At 54.9% G+C, this 22,474-nt stretch overlaps 1 protein-coding gene across 1 annotated transcript in view; it reads left to right on the top strand.

The window, feature by feature from the left end:
* Window positions 1-89: 89 nt before the first annotated feature.
* Window positions 90-22,474, top strand: part of ARHGEF11 (Rho guanine nucleotide exchange factor 11) — an 88,107-nt gene continuing 65,722 nt past the window's right edge. Inside the window, exon 1 of the mRNA XM_040635838.1 lies at window positions 90-850. Within this exon, the coding sequence (XP_040491772.1) occupies window positions 819-850 (32 nt within the window). The 5' untranslated portion in view covers window positions 90-818. The remainder of the gene's footprint in view (window positions 851-22,474) is intronic.

The following is a 22,474-nucleotide window of genomic DNA, read 5'->3' as shown; positions in this document are numbered from 1 at the left end:
CGAGCGGCGTCCGCGGTTGATGGCGGCGGGCGGCGGGCGCGGGGCGCGGGGAGGCCGGGTCCCGGCGGGCGTGAGGCGGGGCGCCGCGCTCCTGCTCCGTGCCTTCGGCTCCTTGAAGGGTTTCCAGACCTTTCACGTAAAAGCTGTTTTTGTTGCTGTGTTTTAAGGAGCTCCATAACCGCGGTCGCAGGGCCGCCCCGACTTGAAGGGCTGCCGCGGTGCACGTCCTGTTGTATGCTTTCATTTATTCGCCGAGCGCGCGGCCCGGGGCCTCCCGGTGCCGGTTCGGACCGGCCCTCCGCCGCCCCTGCCCTGGCGTCGGCGTCGCCGTCGTGCTGAGCGCGGGGGGACCCGGCACGGCCCTGCCGGCCACCAGGCGCCCGCCTGCGGGAGGACAGCTGCGGGAACGGCGTCTCGAGCATGGGCTTCATCTGTATCTTGCAGTGAAGACTGATATTTTGAAGGCACATTCTTTCTGTGATTCATGTCTTAGCCCATAGCGCTAACCTTGAAGAGATTTGTGGTTGGGTTTTTGGTTTCTAAGAAGGTCATAGTTTTTCCTCTTTTTCTTTCGGTTTTTTTCTCCGACGGGGGAGGGGCCGGGGGCTGAGAACGGACACCATGCTCGCTGGTACAAGTAGAGCGGAGCCTCAGTTCCCAGGGTCCTGAGAGCCAGCAGAGAGCATTCGAGCATCCGAGCATCCAACCGTGAGGTTGGGAGGCCCTCCTCCCACCTTTCTTAAAAATTGCAGCCGACTCAGCCCTGATCAAGACATCAAAACTGCAGGATCCTGGTTCTGCGGAGACACTGAGAAACCATGAGTGTGAGGTTACCGCAGAGCATAGACAGGTAGGTTTGCTAATAATGTGCTTTCCAACACTTTCTTCACCAAAGACTGGGAGGGAGGGTGTTGCATTTCGGTAAAAGGTTGCAAAGGAAGGGTCGGGGTGGGAACGGGTCTCTGGGGACTGCCCGGGCATGTATGTTTATGTGTCCTCTGTGTGTGTCCATGTCCTGATTCGGTGGTTTTTAAATACAAGCAATAAACAGTGAAGCCAGGAGAGGAGAGAGAGGGGAAGTGCTTCCCTCAGTCTTTGACTTTTGCCCTGCCACAGGCTGAATTTGGGCCCCTAACTTGCCGGTTTAGGGGGCGGGAGGCGGCCCAAGCCTGGTCACGTGAGTCCCCAGGGTGGATTGGGACTGGCTTTAGGTGTTGAGTGGCTGGGGGAAGGGCCCTGGCAGGGGCGTGGGCCTCCACTGGCTGGTTGCTACGGAATGGTGGGGCTTGGTGATGGGGTGGATTCCATTTCTAGAACAAGGAGGATGTTCTTGGCCCGATTAATGGGACAGAAGCACCCTTTGCACCCATACAGATCTGGATTTTTGCCAGTGACTTTGCCAGCGATAATGGCCCCAAAATGCATAGGTCGCATTAGAATTTCTTCCTCTCCAAGCTGAGGGTTTAACTTGAGACCTGCTGACCGTCGAATGCTCTAGGTTTAATCTCCCAAGCCGTCCTTAATAAGCTTGACTCTGCAGGATGGGCCTTCCCTCTGCCTAGAGCCAGAACAAGTTGTTTTGGGTTCTCAGGCTTGATGGGCAGAGGCGCTGGTCCTTGGGAGTCTGAGCCCGGGATCCAACCCCTTCACCAGTCTCTGCATCACCGTTACCACCGCAGTTTACAACTTTGTGAGCTGTCTGCCTCCCCAGCCTCCCACACCAACGCTTTCTCTGTAAGAATCTTAGAGAGGGTTGTTTGGGGGGTGCTACACACATCCTAACTGGACGGATGGGTGGTTGGAGGACTGAGCAAGCAAATGAAAGCACTGGCCTGGAGACAGTGTTGCTGGAGAGGTGGGAAGAGCGTGGAGCCACGGTCTCTCCATGCCAGTTAACCTTTGATTATCCATGCTAGCTGTGGGCTAGTTTTGGGCTGTGGAATGTGGCCTAAATATAAACCTTACCAAGCACTAATCTGTATTGCCTCCGAGTCCTGTTTAGATCCGTTCAGTCCCCCACTGGGGTCCCTGACTTGGCAGTGGGGAGAAGGCAGCCAGCCACAAAGGGCATAAAGTGCGTGTCCCTTCCCCCTGTCATTGGCTTCCCTGTAGTTCGAATCTTGTAAAGGGAGGCCCGAGGTGCGTCACGCGGGGAGGTGACATGGTTATGTGGCCGCCTTCTCTTTGTCGTGCTGGAGTTTGGGAATTAGTGGCCCTGCCTTTTGTGAGATGTGGGTGGTGAGTGATTTCTCTGAAATCAGGGATGTGAGCAGATGGAAACGCAGGTTTGGGGGTGCAAGAAGGAGGCCATGAGGGTTCCCGGGCTGATGCGAGATGGTCCCCTGGGAGCTCGTATATGGGGATGCGTACAGCCTGGGACGTCTCCCCAGGGGCTTTCATAGAACGGCACTCATCTTAGCCTCGCAGTGTTTCTGTGAGCAGACGAGGTGGAGGGGATGATTCCTGTTGTACAGCGGCAGTCCTTGAGGCTCAGGGAGGACGCCTGGCTTGCCCAGTGCCATCTTGCTGGACTAGCGGCAGAATCTGAGCCCAAATGCGGGTCTTCTGACCCAGGCTCTTGCTTGCCCCACGCTGGCTAACTGGGCTTGTGTATTGGTCCTGTGGGACGTGGCTTCTGTGTCTCCTTTTGACAGTAGGATAAGATGATCTCCGGTATTCCCTTTGCACTTGTCTTTTCAGCAGTCTTGGGGCTGGTACCGTCATTTCTATAGCAAAGCACCCATTTCTCCTGTGGGCTAATGTAGCTTTGCAGACTGAGTCAGCGGCTCAGGTCCCCTTTTAGATATCTTACCCCTTGGGCTGCAGGCTCCTTCTGCTGGACCTTTTGACATCTCAGGTTCAAGACTCTGTGGATTTTAAATAATTCATAAGTTTACATGGCACTGGAGAGATTGAGCGGAAGGACGCGCTCCAGACTGTGGAGTCAGGGATTCTCACACAGTCCGTCAGTGAGCCACGTAGAGTTTAGTGTAAGGCACTAGACAAGTGTTTCAGAAAATTAAAGTACGCGGCTCTCGCTCACAATGGGTGTGCAGTCTAATTGTGAAGCGAGGGAAGGGTGGGGTTCCCGAAGAAGACCGTGGAACAGTGACACTAGGCGGTCCCAGAAAGTCAGAGACTGCATCTGCTGTGCTCAGCAGTGGGCCTGCGGTGAGCATTCTGTCAGTATGGGACAAGTGAGTGCTGGGATGAGCGAGCATGTCAGCAAGTGTAAATGCTTCCATTTCAGAGTGCTTCAGCACTCCTGGGTTGGTCGCCCACATAGTCAGAGCAAGGTCAGAGAAGGCCTCCTAGGTGGTGGGTATTTCCTAGGGAGGAGCCACATGACAGAGGACCACGTATATGGAGAAGTGTGGCCCAAAGTAAAGAAACCTCTGGAATATTTCTTCAGAAGCATCTTTAACCCCCTTTTGGGGACTGACACCTGGGTCCATAGGAACACAAAGTGTCTGTGCCGAATCTTGATCTTTCTGTATTGATTGGTCGTCCCTGACACGAGGGCTTGCACAGCTGCTCCAGCCCCCGTCTGTTTTGCCCACGGACAGCTCATTGCCTGGGGACACATATTGTTCTCAAGAGTTTCTGAAAGCGTGTTTGATGCTGCAAGCAGAGGTCAGGACGCTGAGTTATTTCTGCGGGGATGGTGATGAGTTTTGCTAAGCCGTCTACATCCACTGCCTCGTCTCCAATGGCAGATGTTTCCAAGCCGGCCAGGTGGGTTAGGCGTCAGCATCCGTTAAAACCACTGTCCTCCGCGAGGAGTCCCATAGTCCTGTGGGCCAGCACAGACGAGGAAGCACTAGCTTTAAGCCAAGAGGTCCTGGTTTGAACCCTGCATTCCCCTTAACTCCGCGACCTTGGGCAGGTGCCGTACCTTCTCATTTCCTCGTGGGCGAAGTGAGTGTTCATGTATATGAGAGGCTTTCCGGTTCACAAACACTTTCATGCCACGTGTCGTTTGAGGATTATAACATTTCTTGCATCTCATGGGGCTGTTGGAAGGAGCAAATCAAATAAGATCATATATTTCAAATTGCTTTCTAAACTGTAAAGCTGTAAATTTCAGGCGGTAAGCTTCTGAGTTTGGAGTAGCTTCATGTACTGCTTTCTGAACTAGCCCAAACAGAGTTTGAGTAACTGAAGGATCGTTGCATTGTTCAGAAGCATTTGACCAGAATGAGCAGGCTTCGCGTGCCAAAGCGCCTGGGGTTGGAAGGGAGCGTCGGGTGATGGTCCTAGAAGAATATGAGAAAAGGAAGCGCCTTCCCGAGAATTCTGATGAATGGGAGAGGTTGCAGCTACCTTGGCTCCCTTAGATGGGAAGAGAAAGGATGTGTTGAGTGATCTCTGGCCATTCCCAGTTCAAAATAAATCCAGACCCAGCAACCGTCCTTATCAGGGATCTGAGGTTGAATGTAGCCTTTCCCCTTTCTAGAAGAGGCACAATCTTAGGTTGGGGGGAGGCACAGGACGGAGGGTGGTTGTAGGTCCTAGGAGAGAGCCTTGGGCTTCAGAGAAGGTACTGGTTGCCCAGACTTTGCGTATCTAGAAAGGAAGGAGGTAGCTCCTGCAACTCTTCCCACCTTGGCTGCAAGTTCTTATCGAGCCCTGGGCCCTAGAATCCCCATTCAGCGGAGCTTAGATGGTCTCCCATTCAGAGCTACAAATAATAAGGCCCCTGCAGGGCTGAGTCTTCTCCACAATGTACCCTTGTCCTCTCTGGGGTGAGATGAGGGGTGGCCGTGGATTTGCGTGGATTTTGGTGGGTAACCACCATTACGGGCAGGAGCAGGCTAAGCCTAACCTCACATACTCAGAAGCATTTCTGGAAGAGCACCCTTTGAATAACAAATTTGTTCAGTTTTTTTTTTTTAACTGTTAGACTATGATCAGAGTCCCTTCCATCTATTTACGAGAATACATAAAAAATAGGAAAAGTTAAATGACAGTATGATTTCATCAAAAATAAAAAAGATTCTATGAAGGGTAATAGCCAACTCCCAAATTAGCATAAAGACAAAGGAGTCCTGGAAGCTCCTGACCTGTGTGGGATAGAGTTTGGAAGCTTGGGGGGGGGCTCCCGTCCTGCCCTCTGCAGGTCTGGAATTCCGGATGCGGGAAGGGCTTTGCTGCGTGTATGGTCCCGGAGGACGGGAGGGGGTCATTTTTGTCTGTGTCGGCCGAATCTGCTTCAGGTCCTTGCAGTGGCACTTACTGCCTTTAAAGCTCGACTTTATTGGTGTGTTATTTTAAGAACTTAATTCCAGGGTTTATCTGTGGCCTGCAAACCTTCTTTCCCCTGGGACGGCGCATGCTTCCTTTTCTCCATCACCGAGCCACCGAGTCAGTGCGGAAGGACCCGCACCCCGAGGGCTCTGGCCTCCAGGGTCACTCCTGCACCCCGCAGGCGAGGAGGACGCTCTAAAGAAATTGCAGCTTCTGTCTCAGAAGAAGAAAGGGATTGTTACCTTATTCATAGTGCACCAGATCCCCTGGGGGAAGGACTGTTGGAGCTCCGAGTTCCAGGTGAGCGCACCTGCTGCAGCCGCTCGGGGTTGGTCCCCTGAGAACACCTTGCCGTGTCCTTCCAGAGCCAGGACTCTTCCCCAGGAATCTTGTCTGGCCTTCCTGGAATTGGTGAAAATGAAAGCTTGGCAAGACTGGGAGCAGAGCTGGGCGCTGACGGGAGGGAGGAACATGGAAGGACCGGGAAGGAGGCAAGAAGGGCTGCAAACCCACAGCCCCTCGTGGGACCGCAGCGGGATCTGGAGGACACTTTCCCACCTGGAGGAGCACCCGGAGGGGTGGCCAGAATATCACGCGTGTCCGAAAGGGTCACCTTGCCGGCTCCTCTTGGCTCCGAGAGGGCTCCCCTGGAGCTAGTTGCGGGCGCGTGGAGGGTGTGTCCTGTGTTTGGTGGCCTCTTGTGGGAGGCGGTGCCACACGGTGTGTGGCTAGGACTCCTTTAGGGTTTCAGACTTGCCTCTGCTACAATTTCAGCTCATTTCATTGTCTTTCAATCCTGACTTCAGTGGAGGCCCTAAAGTCATGAGTGTCCCTCTGTCATCTTTACCGATTTCTTCGGGGTTTCCTGTCTCGTTCTAAGTAACAGTAAACTAAGACAAATATGCATCAGGAAGAAGCTTTGAAAAGTCAGAGCAAGTGACTTCAGAGTCGTGATTTCCAGCACTTTCTCTGCCACTATTTGAAGCTACTCTAAAATGGTCTGATGGGACCTCTAGTCACCGGTCATGGCCTGGCCTCTGGTCACAGGGGATGTGATGGCTCCAGCAGCTTTCCAGGTGACGCTGGCCTGTAATCCAGGCAACTTGCAATCAGCTTGCTGCACAGCAAAGATTTATCACGGAGCCACACGCTTCACTTTCTTCTTGGTGTGCTGGTATATACCGTGCAAGAACGTGGAGCTTACGTGCTCGGTGCGAAAGGTTATTCGTGAAGCAGCAGGGAACAGTGAAGGGGTAGTACGGAATTGCTGAACCTCGGCGTGAGCCGAAAGGTACGTTTAGAGAAGAGCCGAAAGTTGGTGCCGAGGAGAGCAGCCGGGAGGGGATGGTTAGAAATTGGGAAGAGAAGAGAGGGACCCCATCGGACACGGGAACAACCCGGGCAAAGGTCGCAGGTGGGACCAGGCATGCGGTGGTTCGGGATGGTGGGATTGTTGGTCTTTGTGGAGCGGAGAAAGAGTAGGTTGGCAGGATGGGGGACTGAAGGTGTTGGGAGCTGAGGAGGTTCGTGTGTTACAGGGGAATAAAAACAGTGTTCCCAGAGAGAATGCGGACACTGATACAGAGATGGGAGAGGGCCTGGGGCCACGAGGGCCCCGGGGTGGTTTTGCAGTAGTCTTGGCAAAAGATAATGTTGAACAAAGAAGAGGGCCAGGATCTGAAAGACATTTTGGAAGGAAAATCAACAAGGTCTATTAAGGCTGAATCAAATTTGATTCCCAAGGTTTTGAGGCTGATTGGCTGGGAGAAGAGTCGGGCTGTCGCTAGAGAGGAGGACCGCCCATAAGTCCTCCTGTCTCCGGTGGACGCCCAGCAGCTGGCTGACTCTGGCACAGCCAGTGAGACTTACCGCTAGTACGACCCTTCGATTGGGCCTCCTTGCCCAAGTAGTTGCGGTTCTTCAGGGAGCTGTCCCGAGGGGAGCGGGGAGGGGAGCTGGGTCTGAGCGATCCCTTAGGAAACTGGTCCTCATCTGAGGAGGTGGGCAGGTGTTTGACGGATCTCCGTGAACTGATCACACCCCAGCCCCACGTAGCAGACCAAGCCCCAGTGGGACCACAGTTCCAGAGTCCAGGATCTTGAGGGAGAGGGGGATTTGTGGGAGCTTCTGCTCGGCCACTAACTAGCTGCATGGATTCTGTGGTGCCTGACACGGTGGGTGTTGGAAGCCACGGAGGACCTGGGCCTGGGGGCTCCGGCCTGTGCTCGCCCCAAACTAGGGAGCGGCGGACATGGCTCTGGGGACACCGCATGAACACGGTACGTGGGATCTCTTCCTGACGGCATCCCTTGCTGGACACCTGCAGTGTCTTCCCTTTCCAGTCCAGACTCCGCAGCTGGGGTCCGGGGTGCCTCCCCTCAGTTCAGCCCCCTCCGAGGCAGGTCCTCTTCCCGGGCCCCCCACCAGGTTCCGGGGCCCACACACCTCCCTCCACCCCTGGCCTGGGCGTCTCCTCCTCGCCACAGCTGCAGGGAGACCTTTGCTGGCGCGCACCGGCACGCCGGGACGGTTCTGTCACTCAACGTTCCTTCGCGCAGACAGCACCGTTGGACTCTGTCTCCTGTCTGTGTGTGTAGCGTATTTACGCAGAGCTTCTAGCAGGACGCCTCGCCCGCGCTACGCTGTGGTAAGTGCGTGCTGGTGCTCTTCGGTTCTTTCTGGGTCGTGTGTTGGTGATCATGCCTTCCGCTGCCCAGGCTCGAAGCGACGTCTGTTCGTCCTTCTGGATTGCGTCCCGGTGCCCTGTCAGTTCTCGTCACACCAAGCGCTCACCTGCCTGCTAAGTGCCTTCACCTGCAGCTCCTTCTGGACGTTTCCCATCCCCAGCCTGCCTAGCTGAGGGTTTTCAAGAAAGCAACTCTAAACACTGCTGCCGGGAACGGAGACCAAGAGTTCCCCTCTTCTTAGTGGGGCTACGTCTTGGGCACTTGCTGTGTCTCGTGGGGACAGAGCATCCTTGTTGGGGTTGCTGGCCTCCAGTGGCTTAGGGCTCGGAGCTCGGGGGATTTCCCCCTTGGCGGCCTGGTTTCCGGGCTGCCTTTCCCCGCGGGGGTCTGACGGCACCGGGCCCACCCTGCTATTGTCCCGCCTGCCCTGGGCTGGCCCCATTCATTTCCCAGAGCAGCCTGCCCTGCAGAGAAAGGCCACTGTTGTTCTAGGGGAGATGGCGGAGAGCGTAGTAAGTAGCTTTGTGAATGGGACCTTGTACAAGGCCGAGCCGAAGACCTTTTCCCCTCAGGCCCTAGGGCTGGGGCAAGAACCCCTAGGCTTCCAGGGTCTTCACAGCAGCAGGGCTGAGGTTTGGGAGTGTCCGGGCCGTCCCTCAGATGAGAAGGTTGGTCGGCTCCACGGATCTTCAACGTGGGGTTCAACGTGAGTAAGCCGCACACTGTGCCCTCCAGGAGCCCGTGGCCGGCGGACAGAAGGATGCGGGAGGTGGTGGTAGCTCCCTGAACTTTGGTCTGTGATTCCAGCTGGAGCACATGGGAGGGACTCTGAGGAGGGTTTCCTGGAGGAAGAGGCTTTAAATGGAGGCCTAGAACTGAGAACCAGGCTCGAGAGGGCAGGTCGAGGCAGAGGGGGCACGCGTCAGAGCCTCGACCGCTAGAAAGAGCATGGTGCGGTGGGATGGGGGGAGCCGTGGTCTGTGGCCAGACTGCAGAACAGTGGATCCGTGAACGTGGACAGAGGAAAGGAGCCAGGACCTGGGGACCACGGAACCCTGTGTTAGGGCGTTTGGACTCTGTCCTGAGGGCCATGGAGCACTGTTGCCGGACTTACATAGGGAGCAACGTGATGGCATATGCTGTTGGAAAACCACGTCCCTGTGGCTTCAGTGGGGGCAGGGAGCTGTCACTACAGATGGAGAAGGATGGGTGGAAGACTGAGCAGGTGGCTGTGTGTGGGAGGACGACGCCCCTGTTCTTGGCATGGGTGTGGGATGGGGGTCCCCCTCAGTGAATGCCGGAGCTCTGGAGGGAAGGAGCCGCGGGGTGGGTCGCACCCCTCTGGGGCGGAGCCAAGGGCAGGTGCTGAGTGCAAGCTGGCTCCTGGGCCTGGCAGGCCGGGGTGGAGAAGCACACGTGCGGTGCTCACACGTCCCGGTGAGGCAGAGGAGCGGGGTCCCACAGAAGAGGCTGGGGGAGCGGCAGAGAAGCAGAAGGCCGGCAGTGTCAGATGCCCCCAAGAGGGGAAGAAAGGGCCATAGAGAAGGGATAGAGAATTGGTTGTAGGAATATTTCCATGGCCTCGGCGTGGGGGGCAGGCAGGAGCCAGCTTGCAGTGGGCTGAAGAGAGAAGAGGAGGTGAAGAAGTGGTGATAGACGGTCTAGTGAGACCTTTTATGAAGTTTGCTCAGGCGGAAGCGGAGGAAAGACGTAGCTCCTGGTCGCCGTCGGTAGGACTTGAGCTAACTTCTCCAAGGCCAGACCGGCTGCCTGAGGTGGAGCTTTCCCTGGGAGGCGTGCAGCGGAATGGGCTAGAGCCTCGTCCGCCTGCACGTGGCGGGGTGCACCCCGTGGTGTCTGAGACCGTGACTTCGGATTGGGGTTGGGCCCGAGCACCTGCTTTCACGGCCTCCCGGGCGGTGCCTGCGCAGGTGTAGACATGGGTCAGCGAACCGTGGTCGGTGCGGGACGAGGCCTGGCGGCCCCTGTGGCTTTCCTAACCCCCACTCCGGCCTCTGGGTCATCTCAGTGCACAACAGAAACCCAGAGGAGAACCTGGTTTTCCCAGCAGGGCGGGGGGCCGGGCCTGAGGGCGCTGCTTCTGCTTCAGCTCTGGCTGCTCACCAGTTCCGAACTTGGAGCCTGACGGGGTGAGAAAGGACTGCACGGGGTGAGGGGCAGAGACCCGTCCCTTATCAGATCCCGCCGCACCGCCCTTGGTCTGGGATGTGGGGACTCTTCACGGATCCAGCACCGTCATCAGGTACGTGAGGCAGTGTTCTCAGCACTGGGGATACACTGGGACGAGAGGCCGTTGGGGAAGACAGGCAAGTAGCTTGTTTGTGATGCAAACGTAAGTGATTTAGTGAAATTTGGGCTCATAACTGTTAGGGCAAAAGGAAAGATCAGAGTTGAGAGGGTGGTCAGCATTTCAAGTAGGGGAGGACATGGTTGACGGAGAGAGGGACGCAAGTTTCGGGACGCAAGTTTCGGGACGCAAGTTTCGGGGCGCAGGACGGACTGCGTTGACTGTGCTTGTCTGTGTTTGTGCGGCGCGATGTATCATCTGTGGAGCGGGCTTGTCCCTCGTGTCACGGGGGCCGCGAGGCAGGGATTTGCAGTCACTCGTTGCAGACGACGACGTGCCCGAGTCTGTGCACTAGTAAGTGTGGGAGCCGGGATTAGAGCCCAGCATGCCTCACCCGCAGAGCCCCGTTGCATTCCCCTCACCCGGGGGCCTGCTGGGCATGCGCGTCCTGGGGGGAGCCCGGCCTCTTCCCAGTGAGCGTGCCTTGCCCGTGGCCCACGTGGGACTCCACCCTCCTCCTCCTCCTGCTTGGCTCGTGGCCAGGAAAGGGTGGCACGCGGGTGGGGGCCGGGCGGGTGGGGGGCTGATGGGAAGAACACAGTGCCCTCAGAGGTCACGCTGCACCCTGCCACGCGGTGTGGCACCTCTGAGCTGCTTAGGGGCTTCTCTGTGTCTGTGGTGCTGGGACCGTGTCGCGGGGGGACACTTGTGAAGTTTTCCTGAATGAATGGATGCAATTTTTCAAAAGATTTTTTAAGTTATCTTTACACCCAGTGTGGGGCTCAGACTTACAACCCAAGATCAAGGGTCACGCGCTCTACCAGCTGAGCCGGACACTCTGACAATTTTTCCGTTAGCAGCTTTATAGAGAATAACTCACATCCCTAAAATTCACCACTTTACAGTTCGGTGTTGTTTAGAATATTCACGTGCTAATTTTGGAAACTTTTCATCACCCCGAGGAGAACCCTGGTGCCCACAGCGGTCACTCCCCACCGCCCCTCCCTGAGCCCCAGGCAACCATTAATCTGCTTTCTGTTTCTGTGGGTTCGTTTATTCTAGACATTTCCTGTAAAGGGAATCCTACCGTATGTGGCCTTTCATGCCTGGCTTCTTTCCCTTGGCATGATCTTTTCAGGGTTCATCCACCTTGTGGCGTGTGTCACCGGTCCGTTCCTTTCTGTGGTCGAACACTGTGTGGGTTGGCCGCCTGTCCATTCTTCATTCGCGGGCACCTGGCTTGCTCCCACTTCCTGCTGGTGTGAATAATGCCGCCGAGGACATTCATGTGTAGGTTTTCATGGGAACATATGTTCTCATCTCTCTCAGGTCTGTACCTGGGGGTGGGGGAGGGATTGCTGGATCCGACCGGGGCTCCGTGTTCCGCGTTTTAAGGAGCTGCCGAACTGCTCTGCAAAGCGGCTGCGCCACTTCTCCGTTCCCAGCGGCACCCTCTGCGTGCCCGCGAGCCTCGGTGCCCTCGCCAGCGCCGAGCTCTGTCTGCTGCAGCCACGCCCGCGGGCGAGACGTGGGCTCTCTGTGTTCCTCAGTGACAGCTCACGTCCAGCAGCTGTCATGGGCCTGTTGGCTGTTCGCACACTTTCTTCAGACAAATGTCTGTTCAGACCTCTTCCCCGTTTTTGTTTGAATTCTTTGTCTCTTTATCGCATACAGTTTTAAGCCAAATCGCCTAACCTTGCTAGGCCTCGGTTTCATCATAAAATGGGAGAGTGGGATTTGATGTCTGAGATGCATGTCCCCACGTTCTCTCTAACAGTCATCGTGCTGATCTGGGGCTCAGCTCTGTTTCCACCCCGCGGTCTTGCCGCTGCCACTCTGGTTATTTACCCAGAGACGGAGTTGCTCGGGAGCCCTAGGAGCTCAGTTACTTTGGAAAGTTTGCTCCCAACAGGGGACAGTGTGTGTGTGTGTGTGTGTGTGTGTGTGTGTGTGTGTGTGTGTTCGTTCCAGGAGAACGGTCTGAGGAATGGTGCTTAATAGGGTAGGAAGCACCGAGGAGCGAGAGGATGGGAAGGTAGCCAGGGAGGTAGAGAGGACTCTTCAAAAGCCGTAAAAGTCAAGTTCTCTTTTCTTCAACTGACAAGAGTCCTGGCAGGTGCTAAATGGATGTTCTGTCTGCATCTGACCCGCTGGCGACCTGCGCGGCCTCCAGACTGATGCTCGGTCATCAGTCTGCTTCATTTCATTTCCTGTCTTGGTGAGCTTTATTAGGGTGCTGTGGCAAGAACCAGGATGCAGAGCAGGCAGAGGCCAAGAACCCACATAATGTAATAACCCTGCAGCCCCGAGCATCTGTGGGGTGCTTTCCCTCTGCAGAGCACTCTCCACCTGCCGTGTACTTGAACCTCACTGTGGGTGTGTGAGGAGAGCCTGGGGTGGATGAGGGAGATTGACCTGGTTTCCCTCTCCCCCTCTCCCTCCTTGGATGTGGTGGCCCCGAGACACACTGTTTTGACAGCTCATTCCCATGTTGGAATTGCCCCCTTTCTGATACAACTCTGCTCCTGTGTCTTGCCGCAAATGGGGGACCTTCCCTCCCTGGGGGACCCACTCATCTATATGGCTGCCCCATCTGTCCTCATCATCATGTGGAGAGCCTTTTCTACAAAAGCTGCAGGATTGGAAAATCAGTTGGCTAGGCAGAAAGATGGCGAGTTCAGGGGCCAGGCGCCCACCACTTCAGGAAGGTGTGCAGGAGACAGGGTGAAGGGGGGGAGGACGAGATAAGCACTGGCAGCCTGATCCAACAGGAATCCGAGGTTCTGTTCCCTCCGCCAGACCTCCAGCCCATCTCACGTTGGCTGGCATCTCTCCATCAGCGTCCACTCCTGCCCTGTGCTGCGCCTTTGTGTCTCTTCCAGATGCCTTGGGGGAGCTCCCTGACTTTGCATCTCCTTAGTGACTAATGACATTGAGCAGCTTTTCACGTGCCTGTTGCTCCTTTGCATACCTTTACAGAAATGTCGGTGTTAAACCAACCTTGCATTCCTGGGACAAATCCTACCTGGTCATGATGCGTAATCCTTTTCCCATGTTGGTGGATTGGATTCGCTCATACTCTGATGAATTTTTGTGCATGGAGTCTTATTTCATGGTGATGACAGCCCTCTGAGATCAGGGTCCTCATGAAGAGGCTGACCTAGGCAGTGTGCCTGGGACTGCATGGTGTCAGAACTGTACCTGGAATGCAGGACTTTCCCATGTAGTCTCATTTTCTTTCCTGTGCTTCCCTTTGCCCCTCTTCTTGGTGTAGATAACCCGCAGTTGATTTCCTTTATTGGGGCTGCTGTCCTTGTTTGAAACCTCATCATTATGGCTTCGATTGAAAATTGCCGGAGGGCGTGGTCTCACTAATGCTCTTGTCACATGGCCCTACAGTTAGGACTTAACATTGGATGCATTTTGGATGATAATGAAATTTATATTCTGGATGGTCATTGATTGGATTGTAAATGTGTCCTCATCCCTTTGCAGAATCAGGAGCATTACAGAACAAGGACGTGTTGTGATGCTGCTTTCTTGTTTGAGTGCTCAGCATTTGCTTTGCCCGAACAAGTACTTATAAAGCCATAGGATGGGAAGGATGCATCTCTGGAGCGCCCGCCTAGCAGCACCCCTTAGATGTCCCTAGCATGCCCCGTGGCCACGTGCTCCTCTGTGTGTCCCATCATGCCTGTTTCTCGCCTCCTTCCTGCAGAGCAACTGGTTCATCACGCTGTGATCGCTGAGAATTTACTGATAGGATCTCAGCGTTTAATCTTGGCTTTTTCTGTCTTTTCTCATGTGAGAGGCAGACTGAAATATGTTTCACGTTGAGGTGCACGCCCTTAGAGACCTAGAAAGGCTCTGCGGTGGTTCAGGAGGGTGAGTGGGGGGCACGTGGCCAGTTACCCGTGAGTATGTGACAGTGGCAGATACGTACGAAGGCTTCTGCACGCTTGCTGTCGACACATAGCTTGGCTGCTCTATGCACGCCAGCATCGTAATTTATCCCTGCTCTGTGATCGCCGTAGCTCCCACCCTGGTGCGAGATGGGAGGAGGGCTGACAGTTCATTTTAATGGTAGTCAAGGCCTGACGTCCCTGAGAACATGTCTTCTGCAAAACAAAACCGTGTGTTAAATTACAGAGGCAAATGAAATTGCTTTTTGGATTATCTGTTCTTGCTGATTACTTGTGCTGCTTCTCCAGTGGGGGTATTTGGGACTTGCCCATGCATTAATTGATGAAATAATCCTTTGTATGTACAAGTAGGTAGAATCCAAGGGCGTATGTGTGTGCGGTGACTTCCCCGTTTTAAATCCAAAGCCATTGCCTCATTTTGTGACGTAGCAACGCCGTGACCGGGGTAACGAGCTGTGTCTCGGGGCTTGTACTACCGGTAAAAAGCGTCCGCCTGCATCTCTGTAATTGAGAAGGGCATCATTTAGTCTAGTTTCTGCTGGGGGCCCAGATTACTTTTTTCCCCTTAATGCTGTTTTTTTCCCTTTCAGTAGCTTTACTGAGGTATATTTGACATGCAGTCGAAATGCACACGGAGTATGTACCTCGATGCGATTTGACAGATGTGCACGTGTGACGCCATCACCACTGCCAAGATGACGAACATACTCGTCACCCCAAGTGCCCCTTCAGTCTCTCTCTCGTCCCCTGCCCCAGGGAACTCTCCTGGGGGCGTCCTTCTTTCACTGTAGATTGGTTCACGTCTTCTGTAATTCTGTGTCCTGCACTGTGACCCCTCTTCCTGTCCGACTTCTTTCACTCAGCACCATCGTTTGAGGCTGCCCTGTCTCGTACAGATCAGCGTGTGTATTTCCCCACCTGGAGGTGGTTAATTTCTCTCAGCTCTGTCTCATAGTTTCTAGTGTACTGGTCTTTCTACGTCTGCTGTCAGATTTGTCCCTAAAGGATTTATTTATGTATTTATTTATTTACGTAGAGAGAAAGCGTGCGTGAGCAGGGGGAGGGGCAGAGGGAGGGGAAGAACCCCAGGCAGACTCCCCGCTGAGCATGGAACCTGACCTGGACAAGGGGAGAGGGGAGTGGGAGGCTGGGGCTGGATCCCAGGACCCTGAGATCACGACCTGAGCTAAAACCCAGGAGTCGGATGCTTAACTGACTGCGCCACCACGGTGCCCCATAACTTGTGAGATGTTCACGTTTTTCCTACCACGTGCATTTTGGCGGAGCATGCTTTCGACCTCGTAGCCCCAGCATCTCCCACGATGTGGCGCGTGGGGGGTGTACGTATCGGTGTAGCTTCTCTTTGCCCTGTTGTCGTGCTGTGGGTTCCTCTAAATAATACAGGATCGTTCCCATTTTCCAGATAAGGAGATGTCTGCAGGCTCCAGGGAGCAAATGGTAGTAGGTGCTTTTTTTTGGTAGAGAATTTTGTATTTTATTGGTTTGTTAAAATGGGATGATTTAGGCAGCACTGACCAAACCAGCACTCCTCATTTCGGAGGTGGGGAGCCTTGCTTGCCCACAGAGGAAGACAGATGGCAAGTAGCTCTGTTCTGTTGCGTGCCATCCCCATTCCGAGGGGCAGAGGCCGGCCTGTGGGGGGCGGGGGGTGGGCCACGGCTCCCTGCAGACGCACGTGCTGGCAACCTGACCCGGGTTCTTCCTTTGCTGCTTCATCAGTGACAGAGCTTGCAGATGCCCACAGTCCTCGTTTGGGTCTGAGACCTCAGCAGCCGTGACCTCCCTCTTCCCACCACCGTGTTGCGAGAAAAGTCTCTCCCCTTCCTGAACCGAGCCCTCGCGGACTGACAGCGAAGTGGCTGGCATGGGGCGGGGCTGAGTCGGTGTTCTTGACCAAGAGAAGGAATGCGTTGAGCACACCACGGGAAGCCCAGCCGTCGGGCCGGCGTGAGTCTGGTGGTTGGTTTTCCACCAGTGCCTCTTCCCCTGGGGTGCTGAGAAGACCACACCGGCATCTACTGTGCCGAGTGTGGTGAGGCCCTCCGTGACCTCACGACCCTCCGCAGAGCACCCTCTGCTTATGGAGCCCCTAGGGGGTGGCGGCCTGTGCGCTGCACACACAGAGGGGACAGTCCCGGCCTCCGGTAGCTCGCAGGCCATTAAGCAGACAACAACAGTTGACCCTTGAATAGTGCAGGGGTTGGGTGCCATCCACCCCACCCCCCGGCAGTCAGAAACCCACGTGTAACTTGTAGTTCCCCAGACACTTAACTGCTGGTAGCCTAGTGATCACCAGAAGCCTCGAGCACAACTGAACGTCGATAAACACGTGTTTGGTACGTTATGTGTGTTATACGCCATGGTCCTCCTGTAAAGTGAGCTGGAGAGAAGACAACACTGTGGAAGTCACCAGAAGACTTACGGCGCACCTGTGGGCCTGTCGTGTATTTCTCGAACAAAGCCATGTGTTAAGTGAACCCACGGTTCCCCCATGCTATTCCAGGGTCAGCCGTGCCGCGCACGCTGGATGCAGGGGTGGGGGGCGTTAGGGCCCAGCGCAGAGATCACTGACCCAGCTGGGGGTGGGGGGCTGTTCTGAGCACTTTGCACCTAATAACTCCCTCAGCTCGCCTAGTAACAGCCTACGAGTTAGGTACCGTTAGTGTCCCCATGTTACAGCTGAGGGTGAGGAGCTATTGGGAGTTAAGGTCGCATAGCTGGGAAGTAGGGGAGGAGGGTCCGAGCCCGGGCAGTGAGTCTGTAGGTCTGCTGGTCATCACTGCGCCGTCTCCTGCAGGACAAATAGGCATGTTCCTATGGAATTGACAGGACTTACTGTTTAAGTGGCAAGCGGAGGGGCGCCTGGGTGGCACAGCAGTTAAGCGTCTGCCTTCGGCTCAGGGCGTGATCCCGGCGTTACGGGATCGAGCCCCACATCAGGCTCTTTCGCTATGAGCCTGCTTCTTTCTCTCCCACTCCCCCTGCTTGTGTTCCCTCTCTCACTGGCTGTCTCTATCTCTGTCGAATAAATAAATAAAATCTTTAAAAAAAAAAATAAGTGGCAAGCGGAGAGAGAGAAGGAAGACTCCAGGCGCCCTGGGAGTGTCTGCCCTGGGGGAGAGAGTGTCTGTACAGGAGGAGGCATTGACTGTGAGTATCTGCAGGTTGAGTGTCGCCCCTGAAAGTTACAAATGGGGGTCAGGAGCTTGAGGGAGACCGAGGGCTGAAGTGGATGTGGGGTCCTCAGTGTTACAGAGACAGCTAAAAGCACCAGAAGAGGCAGTGTCCCTACGAAGGGGGTGTAGAGCAGGGCTAGTGGCCCACGTGGTCAGACACAGCAGGGCCTGGTCAGAACAGATCTGCAGAAAAAAGCCTGCCGGCTGAGGCCCTTGCGAGGGTGAGGGGTCGGGGATCTCACCCAGAGCAGTCAGAGTTCTGGGAGCAGAGGCCAGACTGCAGTGGGTTGAAGAGGCATGGGAGGTGAAAGGTGAGCCAGCCGGGCAGATGACCCTTCCCAAAGTCCAGGTGGGCAAAGGGGAAGGGGTCGGCTGGTGGGGCAGGAGGAGCTTGCTTTCTCCAGGAAGCAGTTCTCAGGTCAAGAGGGGTCGAGCCATGAACTGGAGGGACTTTGGGTTTGGGAGGGTTCCTGAGGAAGCAGAGGGGAGTGGGGCCAGGGCATGGCCCTGAGCAGGGGGAAGGGGTGAAGAGGCGAGTGAGCGTGCCCTGAGAAGCTCGCAGTGGGAAACAAGGGGCTCTGGCTCCTTCGGTGAGGCAAGAGGCAAGATAGTCTCGTGATAGAGGGTGACCTTGAACACACACCTGGGGGCAGCCATAGAGGAGAAGCGAGCTGGCTGGCGAGGCAGGGTCAGCGGCAGGATGGCCACAGATGGGAGTCCATGCTGCTGCACAGCAGACTTGGAGGGGAGACTCCCCACTCTCAGGTGTCGGCAACAGAGCCGATGCCTGGGCCGGGGAGGGAGGGGCAGGGAGGGGCCTGGAGCGGTCACTGAGCCCAGAGCGGCGGCAGCACCCAACGCTGCCTGGTGCTCAGAACCATCCTGTGAGGCAGGCTGTTTTCCAGATTCCACATTGGGGATTTGACCAAAATCCTGAACTAACACTTAGAGAAACTACTTACTTTGGATGGATGAAGGGTAGGTATCCATCAGCATCCTAGGGAAGGCCTTCTCCACTCAGTAAAACCAGAAAAGCCATGTGTTTTTTACAGCTTTATTGAGATGTGTTTCCCATACCATACAGTTCCCCATTAGAGCACACCAGTAGCTGGTTTGGGGGACTTTCACAGAGCTGTGAGGCCATCACCCCGGTCTCATCTTAGAATTTTCCAGTTTCCTGGGAAGCAGCCACGTGCTCCATAGTGGTCATTCCCCTGTCTTGCGCCCCCCAACCCCTGTCCCAGAGAGCCCCTGCTGTCCTCTCTGTGTCCAGGGACATGGTTCTTCTGAATATCTCACATGTAACGGAACCCTCACAACGTGAGGTCTTTGCGCCCGGCTCCTCCCTGAGCGCCCCGTGTTGGGAGTGCTTCCGTGTTGTAAGCGTGTGGCAGCGCTTCATGCCCTGGGGAGTCCATCCCGTGGTCCGGACAGGCCACCTTGGGTTGCCTGTTCAGCTGCTGTGGACTCTGGGTTGTTTCCTCTTTGGGGCTACTCGGTGGGTGACGCTCTCACGACGTCCGTGTACAGGCATGGGTCTGGATATTCTCCTGGGTCGTACCTGGGGGTGGGGCTGCTGGAGCGTGTCTCTGTGAGTCTCTGTATTTGCTGTTCTGCTGAGCCGCGGAACCGTGTTCGTGCTGACCGTGTGACTTCGCGTCCTCACCAGCAGCGTCCGGGGTTCTGATTTGTACACATCCCCACCAACACTTGTTGTTTCCCGCTATTTTGGTTTTAGCCGTCCTAGCAGGGGTGAGGTGGTGTCTCATTATGGTTTTGATTTGCATTTCCTGAAACACTAATATTGCACATTTTTTCACGTGCTTATGGCCATTTTTATATTTTCTTTACAGAACAGTCTATGCAGATCTTTTGCCCATTTTTTTTACATTTTTTTTATTTTAATAATTTTATATTATATTATGTTAGTCACCATACAGTACATCCCCGGTTTCCGATGTAAGGCTCGATGATTCATTAGTTGTGTATAACACCCAGTGCACCATGCAATACGTGCCCTCCTTACTACCCATCACCGGTCTATCCCATTCCCCCACCCCCCTCCCCTCTGAAGTCCTCAGTTTGTTTCTCATAGTCCATAGTCTCTCATGTTTCATTCCCCCTTCTGATTACCCCCCCTTTCTTTATCCCTTTCTTCCCCTACCGATCTTCCTAGTTCTTATGTTCCATAGATGAGAGAAATCATATGATAGTTGTCTTTCTCTGCTTGACTTATTTCACTTAGCATTATCTCCTCCAGTGCCGTCCATGTTGTACTTTTGCCCATTTTTAAAGAACTTATTTTTTTTCATTGTTGTTTTCTAAGAGTTTTGTACATATTCTCGTTACAGGTCCCTTCCCAGATACATGACTTGGCAAATTCTTTCTCCCATTGTGTGTGTTGCCTCTTTATTTACTTTCTTGATGTTGTCCTTTAATTTGAGTATGAAAGTTTGATGCTGTGGGTTTTATTTGTTTTGGGGGAAGAGTGAGATGAATCCGACAGGTGCCCCAGGCAGCAAGGTCATGTTAGGAGAAGACAGGAGAGGTTCAGCAAATGAGTGTTGAACCTGGGGGTGGGGTGGGTGCTTTTATGGTGAAAGAAATGGTTCAGACCTAAGATAACAAGTCGTGAGCTGCTTCTTGTGTTTGAAATTTGACAGTCAGGTAGACTGGCCGCATCTCTGCAGAATTTTCCCGCCAGCCAGCTTAAACTAGCAGATGAATTTGCGTTGATAAGGAGTCCTCTTGTGTTTGGGTCAGTTCATGGTTCAGACTGGCTGACAAGCTAGACAAATAAGAGAAGGGCATTTATACGTTCTCTGTCCCTTTAAGAGCTTAGCGCAGTCCATTGACCTCAGTGTCGCCGGAGAGCCCCAGATTTCTGGTCACTGCACGTGTGACTCAGTGCTTTCTGTATACAGTTGGCTGTGGATTTGCACTTCTCTTACTTGTGCGTTGCACACCGTGCCCGCTGACGTCTCAAGATGGTGATTTCCCAAGGACGAGAATCATGCGTGCACCAGCGTACGTGCCCAAGTGTCTAAGTCCCGTCTGTGGACCAATAAGTAGTCATTAACTATTGATAAATACTGCCATGGTAAATACAAAGGCTTCTGAGCTATTGAGAAGTATATTAAGTGTAAATCCATTTTGCACTTGGTAAGCAGACTTTTGGCCAAGATGGAGGAGGTTACCTGAAAGTCATGATTTTTAAGATGTGCAGGGGTGTTACTCTAAGATGCCCCTAGAATTTAAGTTCACCCCTCATTATCGACCGGCGATGGGTCAGGCAGTCCAACTTCTCACTTCCCGTGGGCTTGATCTTTACTAAGTGCCACATGTTGTGCAACCTCATGACCCAGCAGCCCCTGGGGGGGGGGGGGCGCAAAAGCAGAGCCAGGGCTTGCCTTTTGTCCTCTCCCCACCTTGTGACGGAGCCCCCTCTGCACCTCCCAGAGGTGAAGCCGTGGGCTCCAGGCCCAGAGCGGGAAGCTCTGAGGGGCTGGACAGAGGCGGAGAGAGAGGTGCCATTTTTCCAGCTTCTCCCAGGGTGGTTATTTCCAGAATGGCAAGCACGTCGGCACCGGTGTGCAAACACACCCCCGGCCTGAGCCAGGAGCCCTGGGTTCTGGTTCTCACGCTTCCACCGGGGGACCCCGAAAATGTCACGTAAAGGCTGTCTTGCTCAGCTCAGGCTGCCGTAACAAATACCATAGACGGGGTGGTGATTTTCTCATAGTTCTGGAGGCTGGAAATCCGAGGTCAGCGGGGCGTATGTCAGGGTTCTGGAGAGCCCTCCCCTGGCTTGCAGATGGCCACGTGCTCACTGTGCGCTCCCACGGCCTATCCTCGGTGTGTTTGCACCCCGGGGAGCCTGCTGTCCTGTGTCACGAGGGCCCCCCGTGACCTCATTCCACCTCCCAAAGGCCCAAGTTCCACTACACTGGGGGTGAGGGCCTCAGCACAGCAATTTGCAGGGACACACATTCGGCCCCTAACAAAGGCTCTGACAATCTCAGTGTCCTTGTTCGTGAAACAAATTGGGGGCGTTGAGATTCTCTCTGGCTCCTTACGATGACGACTCTGCGGCCAGGGCACATGTGCGGTTTCCTGATTTGATTCTGTGAGCTGCCCCCCTGCGTCCTCTCAGGCAGCACAGAACTGAGTACGTTGGGGGCTCCGGGGGCTCAGCGTGGTCTCTCATCCAGCCGTATCTGTGAGCAGCTGCTGTGGTGAGTGCGAGGCTGCGGCGTGACGAACAGCCAGAACTCTGCCCTCCCGGGGCTTCCATTCTACGCGAATTACATAAGAAATAAAATTGGGGCACCTGGGGGGCTCAGTTAGTTAAGCATCAGCTCAGGTCCCGACCTCAGGATCGTGAGTTTGAGCCCCACGTCGGGCTCTGGGCTCAGCACGGAGTCTGCTTCTCCCTCTCCCTCTGACCCTCCCCCTGTTCACTCACTTACTCTCTCTCAGATAAATAAGTAAAATTTTTTAAAAACTAAGAAATAAAATTATAGTGCGCTAGGTAACAGTTGCTAAGGAGACAGAACGTCAGGAATGTGGGGTTGCAGTTTTCGGGAAGGTGCTGTTTGAGTCAAGGGGCGGGAGCGTGGGCTTAATTCTGCATGGCCGGGTGGGAAGCCGAGACCCTGCAAAGGCAAGCGCCCTCACCCAGAACCCCACAACAGGCCTGCTGCCTGCCCGCTGGCTGCCCCCGTCTCCCCCCGTCTCCCTCCCCCCTGCTTCCCTGTCGCCCACTTCCGTGCCGGACGCTCAGCGCTAATTAGTGATTTCACAGCCTTTTTAAAAATCTCCACCCGAAGACGGTAATGAGGAGTTCCACTGCACGCTCCTGCCGCCGGAGTCGGGGGAGGATCTAGACCCGCTCCTGAGGTCGTCGGGTGTCTGAGAGCGCCCCCAAGCCCCTTCTCCCCGGCGGCCTTCCCTCCGTGGCCCTGGCTAACCCCTTTCTCCGCATCCTCCTGGGAAGCCCTCCGTCCCGGATCTCTTCATTCTGGCGTTCTCCTGCTTTACTCTTTGGACCTTCTCTCAGGCCGCATTCTCGTCCTTCACCTGTGTGAAGCCCCCCCCCCCCCCCCCCCCCCC

The sequence above is a fragment of the Ursus maritimus genome, unplaced genomic scaffold (assembly GCF_017311325.1).
Source record: "Ursus maritimus isolate PB19 unplaced genomic scaffold, ASM1731132v1 scaffold_2, whole genome shotgun sequence".
Lineage (NCBI taxonomy): Eukaryota > Metazoa > Chordata > Mammalia > Carnivora > Ursidae > Ursus > Ursus maritimus.
This window is presented reverse-complemented; position numbering and strand designations above follow the sequence as displayed.